Raw genomic sequence first — 12,884 nt, 5'->3', positions numbered from 1 at the left:
GACAGCAAAAATCATGCCTGTCCTTTGCTCCTGAGGAATGCACAAGCATTAGACAGTTCTCAAGTGAAATAGCTTGACGTAAGCATAGTGGATTTGGCATTTACTTCTTGGATGTCACTTTCATAACATAATACACCCAAGTTTTGGCCTAATTTCTGCAAAAAGTGGGCATGCTGTGGGTACAATAACTGTTGTCACATGTGTTTTTTCTTTCAAACTGATGATGTTAGCAAAATAATTTCTTTCCCTCCCCACCCTGCTCACCACCAGCTTCTACGAACAGTTCTTCAAATTAACTGTAATCAATGCTCATTCTAGCTGAAATCCAGCACTGCCTGGTTAATGCTGGCGATGTGGGATGCGGAGTGTTTGAATGCTTTGAAAACAATTCTTGCGAGATCCGAGGCTTACATGAGATCTGCATGACATTCCTGCACAACGCTGGAAAATTTGATGCCCAGGTAACACAGTGAAATGTCCTATGTATCTTCTTGTTTCTTATACACATGTGGCATGTATTTTAGTTCTTTAACACATCTTTGGGAAAAAAGTTACCGTTACAGAGCAAATCTGCTTCTGCATATAACGAGCTTCAATAAGAATTTTTCTGTGGAAGGGTCCAGAATCAAGACCTCAGAAGAGAAATAGAGCAGCAGTGTGCGACCTGTCCCAGGAGACAGGCTGTCTCTAGCTACAGCTCCCTGGACCCACTTCCACATACTGTATCCAGGATAACTAAATCAGAACGCTAATGTAGCTGAACATGGTTTTTGGAAACACTAGGCAGCGTAAGCTTCTACTCCATGTTTGTTCAAAACTGATTCTCACATGCACCTTGGGCTCCCAGTTCACGTAGATGTATTGAAATATTTCCCCATGTGCAGTTATTAAAGCTGGTTCTCAAGACTTGTACACAACCCATACAGGCAACCTCCTAAAGCTGCTGTATTGAAATAAGTTTTTGGTTTAAGCACTGACGTTAAAATACATTACTTAGATGGTATGCGGTATTAAGTTTGTCTCCTTCATTTTCTCCCCAGACCATTTATGCATCATTGAGACATCCTGTTATTATGTCTTGTAAACCTACTCTCCCATTTCAGTGTGGAGGGAAGAGAACATTGTGACGGGCCAGTGGCATTTGGCTTGACCCTGCAGTTTACAGTATAACTTGACTAAAAGCACCAGCTACATGGCACTGTTAAAAGCATGGTATAAAGTAGAGCTGTCCTCAGGATTCAGCCTGTTGTATGAGGGATGGTGGGACCACCCAGTAGGGAACACTTTTGAAGTGCTGGTGTTTTAGGTTCAAATTCTCAAGGAGATACAAAGGGTCTGGCTAGCCATTAAAACAGGAGTTGTTTCTTCTGTGGGCATCTGAAAACCTTCAACTTAATTTCCAAGTGGCTTCCAGTAAATGCTCTTTTATTTTTACACAATATTCTGTCAGTGAACAGAGTCGACCAAAGAAATAAGCCCTGTTGGGAGGGGAGGGAAAGGTGCCTACAAAGGCTGAGCGTAGCCATTGATGCCTGTTCCCCAGGATCCCCAGATAGTGCTCATCAAATACAGCCTGGTTCACATCCAGGCTCCCTCCATTGCAGTGCAGAAGTATTAAACCCCTAGAGATTTATTTAATATGGAGGTGACTTTAGCCTTTGCTATGACACGGCTTTTGATACCTCATCTCTGTATTATCTCCAGTTACTTCAGGCTGCATTAAATGACAAGACTAACGTTGGCCGTTTCCTGTTCTCTGCTTTCTGTTCTCCTTCCCTTGCTCTGAAACCTAAGAATTGATGTCAGGTTCAGTTTATATCATAATTTTATTTTTTATTCTTACTTGCCTACTGTGCTGTGCGTGTTAGTTACGGAAGGGAAGGGCACTTGCCTTTGCTGTGGGGAATAGAAAGGGACGGTGACTCAAGCAGTTCTTTGATCAGCAAGAAACATTTCTGGCATGAAGCAATTTGGGGACAACATCTGCTTGCAGGTCTGGGTGAATCTCAGTTAATGTCAGTGGAGCTGTGCCAGTGTACTCTTTGGATAAAGGATAACAAGAATTTGTCTTCATAAAGCACTTGTGTAAAATAACCTGAAGCTGATGAAGAGATGGAGGCAATGCAGGTTTCCACACACCTATTGCTCAGCAAAGGAAAGGGAGTCTGAACAGAGCTGTCAGACTGCAACACAGACACTGTATGTGGCAGCTATAGTATCAGACAGCAAAGGGAAAAGGAGAGGGGTGGTTTTGATGCCCACTAAGCAACTGAATGAAGCAATCACAAACAGTGGTTAAAGAGATGCCGCTAAAGCAGCTTTCCTGCAACTTACTTTTTTAGTTTCTTGGTTGGATTTTGTTAATCTCACAATTTCTTGCAGCAAACAGACATCAAGACACTGTAGGATTATTATTAGTGCTGATCTGAGTCCCTCTCTGAGGAAGTGTTAGTAGAGAAAATACTGACAGCTGGGGAGTGGGGCAGGTGCATATAGACGGTGCATAAATGTCTTTGAGTTTGCAAAATAATTTCAAGATTTTAAAAAAACCCTAATTTGCAGTTACTGAATGGGTATCTGTTTGCAGTCCTGGGGAACCTCAGCCATGGCAGGATGCACTCTCCTTTGTGTGAACCTGCTGTGCTGCCACCCCAGAAGTGCATGAAGCCAGTAACTCGAGGACTGGCTTACTCAAGGTGCTTACTTTTGCCCTTTCCCTTGTTGGGCATTCAGCTGTTGGGGCAGGGAAAACCTCAAAATACCAGTGAGGAAGCCCTGTGAGTTCAGTTTGACTGGGATAGCAAAGCCAGGTAACTTGGCATGTTCTTTAAGGGCAGAGAAACAAAGAGAAGATGGGGAAAAGCCAGCAAGTGATCCCCTTAGCAATCCAGTAACCCTTGACGTTGTCCTACAGAGGAGCAGCAAGCTGGGCATAAATCAGCTGCTGTGCTTAATGGACAAAAATACAGACGTACTCCATTTCTTTTCTTCTCAGGGAAAATCCTTCATTAAAGACGCTCTGAAGTGTAAGGCTCATGCCTTGAGGCATAAATTCAGCTGCATCAGCCGTAAGTGCCCTGCCATTAAAGAGATGGTGTTCCAGTTACAGCGGGAGTGCTACCTGAAGCATGACCTCTGCTCCGCTGCCAAGGAGAACGTCCAGGTCATTGTGGAGATGATTCACTTCAAAGACCTGCTGCAGCATGAGTAAGTGCCTCCATGCGAGCGCAGTCAGAGGCGTGGAAGCTCCCTCCAGGAGCACGATGGTGCCAGTGGGCTGTGCATCTGCCCAAGAGCTGTTTCAACTCCTTCTGGCCTTAAGCACTTCTTGTTTTCCCATGTACTAGACCAAGGTAATGCTTTTTTCGCAGGGACCCTTGAAGACTAGCTAGTGTACAAAGGGCTAGATGTGACTGTAGAAGGAGATAAAACAGTTGAAGTTGGATCTGGCTGTCTCCTTGGTCCTTTGGCAAGTACAGAGTTAGTATCTGCCGTTTCTAGAGGCTCTGCAGAATATCTCTGTGCTTTCCAAGCTTAAAGGTTCCTGACCCCAGTATCTTGTTAATGATGACAGCTAGAGAAGAAGGGGGAAGAGGTCTATGCAAAGTTGTCAGTAAGATGATAATTTCTTCTTTAAATACGTACTTTCAAATGTCTTGTAGTTAATTGTCCCTGAAAGAGCTGCAGTCCCCCAGGTAATCTCCCATTCAGCTTACTCCTTATTAATATCAGATGCTTTTTAATAAAACATGGAGGTGTACAAAATGAAGGCATAAGTCAGATTTTTGAGGAGTTCGTCCCTCTGACTGGGAGCACAGCTGCCCTCTGAGGAATAGCAGGCATGAATCCTATTTGGAATTGATCAAAGCTGCTACGTGACAGCAGTAAACCAGGCACAAGCTGTTTGTACCAACTCCTTGTGCACCAAGGCAAAAATCAGAGCCTGTTTTTCTTGCAGGTGAACATCTCATTCCTGAATAAGAAGGCTGAGCCACAGCCTGGCAGCAAGCGTAACCTTAAAGCATCTTCCTACCACACCTCTATGCTGTCTCATCCCTAGCGGATATTAGCACTGAAACCCCAAATCCCAGCGATCATAACAGATAAATTTTTTTACAGGATCATTTCTTTTGGACTCCTAGCCTTACATTTTGATTGGCCTCCCAAGGAACTGTGCCCCAATTCCCTTACTTTTTACTGAAAACCACCCCCCTCATACTTCAGCTGCAGTTGCAGAGAGATGCTCTGATGCTGGTTTACTCCCAACTGCAGAATCTCTTGCTGTGGTTTGTACAATCTGAACATGGTGGCCTAAAAGCAAGGCCCTTTCCGTGGGCATTCTGAGGCTGGGATCAAAGGCACGGCTGGTGGCAGATCCTGGCCCTGCCAGGGCTACTGGCTATGCCCAGGGTGGAGGGCAGCATCCCGCTGCCTGGGGGAGAGCGGGAGCGGGGCTCCGTCCTGTACAGCAGCACCTTGCTGCGGGCACTGCTCAGGCTGTGGTAGTAGGCTAGAAATTTGGTACTTGGTACCAGTGAACACCCCCCATCATTTGGAGATGAGAAGAACTATGAAAGTCAGAGGGCTGTCCAAAGAGAAGTAAGTTATCCTTGTTTTACAAACATTTAGGAATGCTCAAAGGCAGCTGCTTGTTTCTGAGGAGCTTAACTGGGGGGTTCTTGGTTTGAGAAGAGACGGATCATTCAGCTGAACACCTATAATTTGTGTGATCTCATTTAGAGCATCCTACACTTCATTTTCAGCATCTCATGGAGTCGGAGCTTAGCCTTCCTATGTGAGACTCCCCAAATAGAAGTCAGCCAGCCTCCTCCCCTCCCCTAAATTTAGAGGCCATCTCTGAAGCTTTTGAACTAAGGAACTCGTTCAAGATCAATAGGCAAGTGTGGCAGAGCTGGAAATAAAATCACGTCTGCTGACTCGCAGCCTTGTGCTCAGTTCAGGTACTATGGTCAGGCCAGCTGGAATGCAGAAAGTGAAACAGTGAAGGAGAAATGGGCCAGTATTAATCCGCAGGGCTCTGGTAGACTCTGAATACCTGAAATATTTGGCAGCTGAGCCGCTTCTTAGTCTTACCAGCAACCTTTTTCTTCCAAAGATTTTTTTGTAAAGGTTATGCCCAATTTCAACAACTTTGTCTATTTTTTTTTTTTCCTCCTCCTGCTGGATCACTTTGTGTGCAGTGTGCTCATGTTCTCTCCCATCTTCTATTTTATGTTTGAAACAAGAACTAAGAGCAGAGAAGCAAGTGGCAGCTTTCAGACTTGTTCTCTGGCTGTTTTATTCTGACCGTTTTCTCCCGATGAGTGTTGAGGAACGCAGTCAGGGTGGTGAAGTCTCCTCCTGAGTCAGCTGCGGTGGGGTGGGGGTCAGACCGATTTGCTATGGTGGAAGTGGTGACAGGCCCTGGCAGACTGGTTGCTGCTGCATTCCAAGTAACTTTTTTTTTTTTTTTAAACAGCAGAAACAATCCAAACATGGGAAATATTTTGAGATAGGGGAATAGGTGGCTCTCCAAGATTAGTCATTCGAAATTGGTTTAAGCAGTTGGGCAAAGTAAAATCAGGGTAATGTCAGACACTGATCATAATCTGTTGGTTTTCCTCATCTCTTCTGACTTAGGTCATAGGAAGAGATTTACACTTGTCCACAGCCACCAGAGCTGGTGGACGGTGTGCCCAGAAGGTGCACTCCACCACCCCCCACAGCCACGACTGCTGACCCCCGGCAGTTCTCCACTTGCACTGTGGATGGTCCCTGCCGTGGAAGACGTTTTAAGCACGTCCTTCTGGGCCTGCTAGCAGCTGAGCGGTTGTGTCAATAGGCAACATCAATATTGACCCACAAACCTTGTGACCACAACTATTTTAAAACTGCTGCACTCGGTGACCCGTGGCTGAGGAAGCCAAAGAGCCTGCACTCGGGGGTGTGGAGGGACGGGGGGAAGCAGAAACGGTGTTTGGCCAGGGCTCGTTTGGAGTCCTTGTTTGGCGGGGAAAAGGTACATACTGAGAGCTGTACTCAGCTCTGTAAGGAAATAAAGAAAAAATTCTTGGTGTGAGAAGAAACAGTGCCACCAAAGTGGATATCGGTGTGTTTGCGCTCTGTGCAGCTGGGTCCGGTGTCCACATGGAGGAGGAGATCAACACCTCACTTCAGGGAGAGCTAAAGATGATGATGAGAAAAGCCAGAGAACCTCTAGTGGAGTGTCTGTTGCCCTTCACAGAGGTGAGGAGATGCCTCCCTCTTGCAGACTAGTGATGGGTGTATGCTCTGTACCAGCCATTCACCTGGAGACAGCAAGCTGTTCGATGAAGTTGGTGGCTCTGGAGTGAGCAGATTTCCTTTGTCATGTATCCTGACTAATAAACGTGAAGGAGCATGGAAAGAGAGAGAGACAGAAGGTGTGAGATAGCAGTTCTTCCATTTGACAGCCCCACTTGCCAAGCATTTAGACCTCCTATCTTCCTCTGGTGGACATTTTGGTTCTTCCAGAGCATCTCTGTTGGGGGAGCAATCAAGGCAGGCCCAGCACTTCAGTGAAGCTTCGTTTGACAGGATGCCATCACGTGCATTTCTTACAGCAGTACGACCCAGTAGAATATAATATATTGCATAATAAACATATGGTGCAGAATTGCTCTACAAGGCTGCTGAGTCAGTGGGTGGCAGGGGGCTCACGTCACTGAACTGTGCTGTGCACGAGGGAGGGTAAGGCAGAGAGTGCATTACAGCTGTTTACTGATAAATAACCCTTATATTTTTTTACTCTCCTTTTGCTGTTTCCTTTACCTCCAGGCCATACGTTGACCTAGTGAATATCCTGCTCACCTGTGGCGAGGAGGTGAAAAAGGCAATAACGAGAAGCATCCAGGCCCAGTGTGAACAGAACTGGGGAAGTCTCTGCTCCATCTTGAGCTTCTGCACCTCGGCTGTGCACGGTGATGCCATCCTGGGTCCCGAGAAGAAGCCAGGCGAAGCCAGCAAAGCAGCTGCTGGCCGTGGGGATATGCTGGCCCACTCTGACTCCGACCACAGGGAGAGCTCACGAGCATCCAAGGCAGAGAGAGGTACTAAGGGCCACTTGAACACCCATGCCCGGGTGAAAGCTGGGGGCCACGGTCCCAAAGGGTTACATGGGATCATGGACCGGGCAGACGAACTGTCCGACTTCTCTGACATCCGGAGGTGAAGAAAGGCACCAACTCCCCATTCCCCCCATCATCCCCCTCCACTGGAAACCTCCTCCGTTGAGTCCCATCTTCCCGTCTATGGACATTCCAAAGCATTTCCCATTCAGAGGTCAAGCACAGGGCATTGCAAGATATATATGGACCTCAGCAACAGTGTATATAGTAGCAAAGGGAGAGCAGTGGCAATGGGTTATCGATCCAGCAAACTCGACACTTGAGCAGCCACCAAATGTGGCAAAATGTTTCAGACTAAATTTTTTCCCCTTTTTTATGAAATGGACATTGGCTGAAATTCAGGATCTTGTTTGGGGGTTGTTGGGTTGGTTTGGGGGTTGGTTTGGTTTTTTTTCTTGGTCCCTTTAGCTGGGGAGAAGGTTCCAAGAGGGCTCTGCCAGATTGCATGCGGCTGCTTGTGGCTTAGCACCTCCGAAGGTTTAGGGCGCAGGCTTACAGCAGATGGCTGAATTCCAGGGGGATTTGGTTTCTGCCTGTGGCTGAGAACGCAAGAGGTCAAGGCTCTCTATGTGACACTCTCTAATGAAACAGCTACCCCATCTCTTGCACAGGAACCGTGCGGTCTGGAGCTCCACCGCTTTCTCTTAGCTAATTTCTGAGCCATTGTTCCCATCTGGGTGATGCTGCCTAGTTTAAGTGCCCTCTGTTTTTTAACCACTGCATAACTTGGCACTTGCTAATCCAGTCACTTCAGCATATTGAATATGAGTAGTCAGCCTCCAGACAAGGCAATGTGACTGTTAAGACTTCCACAGTGTGGAGGACCCCCAAGAGTATGCTCATGGACCTCTTAAACACCCTATGCATATTCTCTGCTTACACCTGCCTACTCAGTAATACAGGTCCTCCACCCTTGTGGACAGCCTAAGCTTAAAAGGATGGGCACAGGCTCAGACAGCGAAGGACCCCGTACACTTAGTTCTTCTGTAGGGCTCTGCGTTGAAGGCCCATCAGAAATCTCTCTCCTTAGCAGTAGCATGGTGAGGTTTGCTGGGATGTGGAGCCCCACTATAACCTGCCTATCAGCTGTGGTCTATCCAAATGCCAAAGATAAGGAGAGGGGGTTGAATTGTTCCTTTTTTTTAATTGTCGTGCAGATAAGGACCACCAGTCTCTGCAGAATGAGTTACTGAAGGTGAAGAGTGTCAAGGGCTTATTGTCTCTAAGCAGTTATAAGTGTGAATGAAGTGTTTGGACACATCTCTCCTACCCCCTATGCAATTGTAATTCTCAGGTTGCAGATCTGCAATCCTATATCCCCAGATATTGTACTGGAAATGGAGGTTACAGCATCCACGGGGACAGAAGAGTGAGCTGTTCAGCTTCCTCTAGAGAAAAAGCAAGTTTTCTTAGAAAGTGGGAATCGCACCAGGGATTTGAGCCTTCTCATGTAGAAAGTTTGGGAGGAAAGCTGTGGGGGCAGGAAGGCAGTTCAGTAGAGACAGAACGTACCCGGTGAACTAACGTACGTCTTGTCGCATGGTGGGAAGGAGCTGTATAAACAGTAGAGGGTGTTGGAATTTGGCTACAATTTCCAACTCGGATTTCAGTTACTGCTAAGTGAACGCAGCTCCTAATAGCTATATTCAGGGTTTAATGCATGTATCCACCCGCAGAAGTTACAGGCATTGCTTTTAATAGAAGCCACGTAGGAAGCAAGAGAGGACCGTTAAGTTGAAAAGGTGCGTCTCTGTGTGATCACCAGGTCTTTGTTTAAAGAAATGACCTAGATCCTGCTTTAATTTAGCTAAGTTCTGTGACAACGTTTTCATTTGGCTTAGTTGGGAAGAGGTAGGATCGGGCCAGGTACCGTAGTGGCACAGACGGTGCTGAGCTGAGGAGCAGAGCTGCTGGCAGCGGGAGTGCCAGCTGCCCGCAGGTTGTGCTACAGCTCTCCCACCCATGGGCACCAGGCTGGCCCACGAGTGAGCTTGCCACGGTTGCGTCATGCCTGCTGCTGATGGCCAACTCCTCTGCTCCAAAAACTAAGGGCTGCTGGTGGTACCACGAGAAGATTCCTAGTGTGCCTGCCTGGGTTTCCTGCGAGCATCCTCTCCCCTGTAGTGGCATACAGCCGCCATGAAGAACAAGCTCAAACCAAAAAGACAATTCAAGTGTTTTAGCAAATAAAACAAACACAAAATGGAAACAACAACTCGCTACCAACGTAATGTTCTTGTATTGAATAAGATCCCTCCTCTCGTTAGAGGTCTGATTCATCAATGGGAACCAAACATAGATCTACATCCTTGAATGTCTCAGTCAACATATCACCTCAGCATGCATACAGTTTTATTTGTATTCATTTGTTCTGTGGGGAAAATTGTACATTCCCCTTGTTTAGTCAATGAAATTCAGGGGGGGAGGGGGGCAAGCTGTGGGTGGGAGGGATTTTTGTATAAGGCATAACTTTTTTTTTTCCTCTGTGTGTGAAGATTTTATGTGTTCATCTACTGATTCCACGTATGCTATTATTGTAAATATTTAACATTTCTATTTATTATAGTGTCTCCATTTAAAAAAGAACACTGCTGGCTATGATAATTTAAACGTATGTCATGACCTGTGTTGTATATATTCATGCCACTAGTATGGTTTTTTTTATGTTTAAAGCTGCGTAAATATAGTTTTATACAGTTCCATAATGTTATTGACGGCATAAATCATTTATTTATTGTTAAACCTTTCATATGTAACAAATAGGGTGCGTTTTACCTGAGATTATTTTATTGTGACATCTACATAGCCTTAATTCTTTATAAAAAAGGAAAAAAATTGTCCATTTAGATACTGTATGATGCTTTAATTAACATTCCTTATGAACTTGCTGTTCATGAAGGAGGTTTAGCTTAAAAGCCAAGGGATGAATGTTTCCTTTACCCTTTGCACCTGGAATGAGCCTTGTTCTGGAATGAAAATACTGGGAGAAGCAAAATGCCTACTGGAAAAAGATAGCAGTAAACCCTGGAAAATGCTGTCCTAACTTAAAGTGCTGAACTAAAAGGAACAAAAGAGAAGGAGGAAAAAAATGAAAGACAAACTGTCCTTAATTCCAAATCTCTGGGAGAAAAACATACTAGTTTTATCTCGTGTAGAATTTGCAGCCAAATAAGCTTGTAAAAAAAGAAAATGCATATGGCTTTAGACAAAGCTCTGTACCTTTCACACTATTATTTTCCTTAAACACTAATAAATGTTTTGAATAAGTCTGTGGCTGGGTTTTGTTTAGCTGGAATTTCAGCTGCTGCGATAAGGGGTAAGAAAAGCCCTCTGAAGCCAGGCCAGCAGCTTCAGCCAAGGGGGGCAGAGGCAATCTGACTGCTCATCCCCCCGGAGCCCGTCTTGTGCCCTGCGCCAGCCAGGCAGTGACAGAGGTAAGCGTGGCTGGGGCAGGACATGGGGACACCGGGGAGAACCGGCACAGGGGCAGAGACCTCGTCACCTGCGTGTCATTCCCCTGGGGGAGGGAGACCTTCCTGGCTGCTCAGCTGGGACCTGTCAGCTTGGGCTGAGGGCAGAAAGGAAGATGTAGAGCAAACTAGAGGATGAACAACATGGGGAGCAGCAGCTCATGCCCTTCTCAGGCTCAGACAAAGCCCCTGCTTGTTTCGGGAGGTTTTTCCCTTAGCAGCAGCCATGGATTAGGTTCAGTGCAGGTGTGTTCAGGTTAGGAAGGGGGATGCAGGTGCTTGTGGGTTTCTTCTCACTGCCCTGATGATCCTGGATTACAAAAGTCCCTTGGGAGGTGGCACACTGCTCAGACGGGTGGGCTATAGGCACAAATCAGCATCCCATAAGGGCCGAGAAGGGGATCTGTGGCTCACCACAGAACTCACCCGTGGATGAGGTGTCAGCAGCCCCCAGCATGGGGCCAAAGCCCGAAGCACTGGATTTCAGCCAGACCCATTAACATATACAACAGCAACACTTTCTAAAAGCTGTAATAGCTGATAAGATTTGTCCAGCACGTCTAAAAGACCCAGTCAGTTCCTGTAATAGCAAGACTTATCCCTTCAAGATTCTGCCTTAAAAACAGAGGACATCCATTTGGCTTTCCACTGTCAGCTATTAATAATCTATCAGTAGCTACCAGCCAGTGGCTCTGTACAGGGATGTAACAGACATGTACAGTAACTGTAATTCCCTCTTGGATCACTCCATCACCATCCCAGCAATGATCAGATACCAAAATCTTAAATGCTTACTGGAGTTTCATCAAGGAAGAAAAGCAAAATCCTAAGATTTACAGAAAGCAAGCTGCAGAAACAGCACTTTGTGTTGTCTCCAAAGTCATTTTCATACAGCGTCGGGGTGTAGGCAGCAAGGGGATGGGGAAATTATGAGAAAGCACCTCAGAACATAAAGCACAGATTTTTTTTTTAAGGCTGCTTGCATGAAAAAGCACATTTTTAACACTCCTTCTGTGGAGTTTAAAAATAACTAATCCAGTTGAAGCCTTTGGATGAGATGGGCTTCACGAGCCTAAATGTGATTTGCGGCAATCTAGGACCTGCAGCAGTTCTTTGCCTTTAGGTGCAACAGCTCTTTATAATCCTGCCATGGACTGTCAAACACCAACGGGAAAGCACATCTTGCCAGCAGAGATGTGACAGTTTTGTGGGATGTGATCTCAGGCCAGCCTGCAGTCACACTACAGCCGTGGAATAGCTTGTGCTGGTGTGGGATCACTCATTGGCACTAAAGATCCCGTTTTTGCAGGAGCTGGTCCTCTCTGCAGCTGTGATGCAGCTCAAGTAACTGCATTCTGCCCTCTACCACCCTCCTTGCATTTCAACTAGAAAAGTTATTTTTCATCTCCTGATTTGTAAAGTGGTGAGACTGCATTCTGCTCCAAAAAGTGGCTAGATGTTAGTGATGGAGAAGTGACCCTTACCTTCCCTTAGGGCATCACATCTTGCAAAACAGCACAGTAAGTACCAGAGTGCTGACATTGAAAAGTACAGAAGCACAAAGAGAAAAAGAAGCCCTAAAACTGACTGCAGAGCAGGGATTCTGCATTGCACAACCCTGAGCAGTGTATAACTTAAAATACATTTAATATCAGCATGCAAGTCTGCTTCAAGACTGGAGTGATCTTAGTTCAATTTGGTCTGAGTCACTTTACAAGCAAATCAAGGAAAACCAAACCAAGGCAATTCAAACTGCAAATGCACGTCCATACAAAGGTCTCATCCAATTGAACAAATCCCACCAACATTCATACATGTGGTCCATTTGGATTTATTCTTCTACACACTCCCTGTCTAGCCTCCCAAAAGAACAAAATTAATTCCAGATACTGGCTTGCTCAGACATACCAAAACATTTACAAATGTATATGGCAATTTACATATGTCAGCCCACATAGTGAGCTGAGTCAAACCTGCTGCCAGTGCTTCTGCGTTCGTCTTTACCGGTTCCTCGGTACTGCCCTGCGCTCTCCTCCCTGAGCCCACGCCTGGTGATGCCAGAAGAGCTCCAGAGCAGCTCAGCTGCGTCACACCTGATGAATCCACCGCAGTGATCTTCCCAGGTGAGGGAATAGCTAAAGCTTGCTGGGAAGCCTCTCAGCAGTGCATTTTTAAAGTTATTTCCTAACACCTCACCAGAAACACAAATCCCACTCAGTTTTCACTGCAAGTTATGTTCGTGTTTCCA

General features: G+C 46.0%; 1 protein-coding gene across 1 annotated transcript; it reads left to right on the top strand.

The window, feature by feature from the left end:
- Positions 1-305: 305 nt before the first annotated feature.
- Positions 306-7,367, top strand: STC2 (stanniocalcin 2). The gene is made up of 3 exons (XM_010086548.1): positions 306-461; positions 2,996-3,207; positions 6,817-7,367. The coding sequence occupies exons 1-3, from the start codon at positions 306-308 to the stop codon at positions 7,208-7,210; spliced, it is 762 nt and encodes a 253-aa protein (XP_010084850.1). The 3' UTR covers positions 7,211-7,367.
- The last annotated feature ends 5,517 nt before the right edge of the window (positions 7,368-12,884 follow it).

The sequence above is a fragment of the Pterocles gutturalis genome, unplaced genomic scaffold (assembly GCF_000699245.1).
Source record: "Pterocles gutturalis isolate BGI_N339 unplaced genomic scaffold, ASM69924v1 scaffold10276, whole genome shotgun sequence".
Classification (NCBI taxonomy): Eukaryota; Metazoa; Chordata; class Aves; order Pterocliformes; family Pteroclidae; genus Pterocles; species Pterocles gutturalis.
This window is presented reverse-complemented; position numbering and strand designations above follow the sequence as displayed.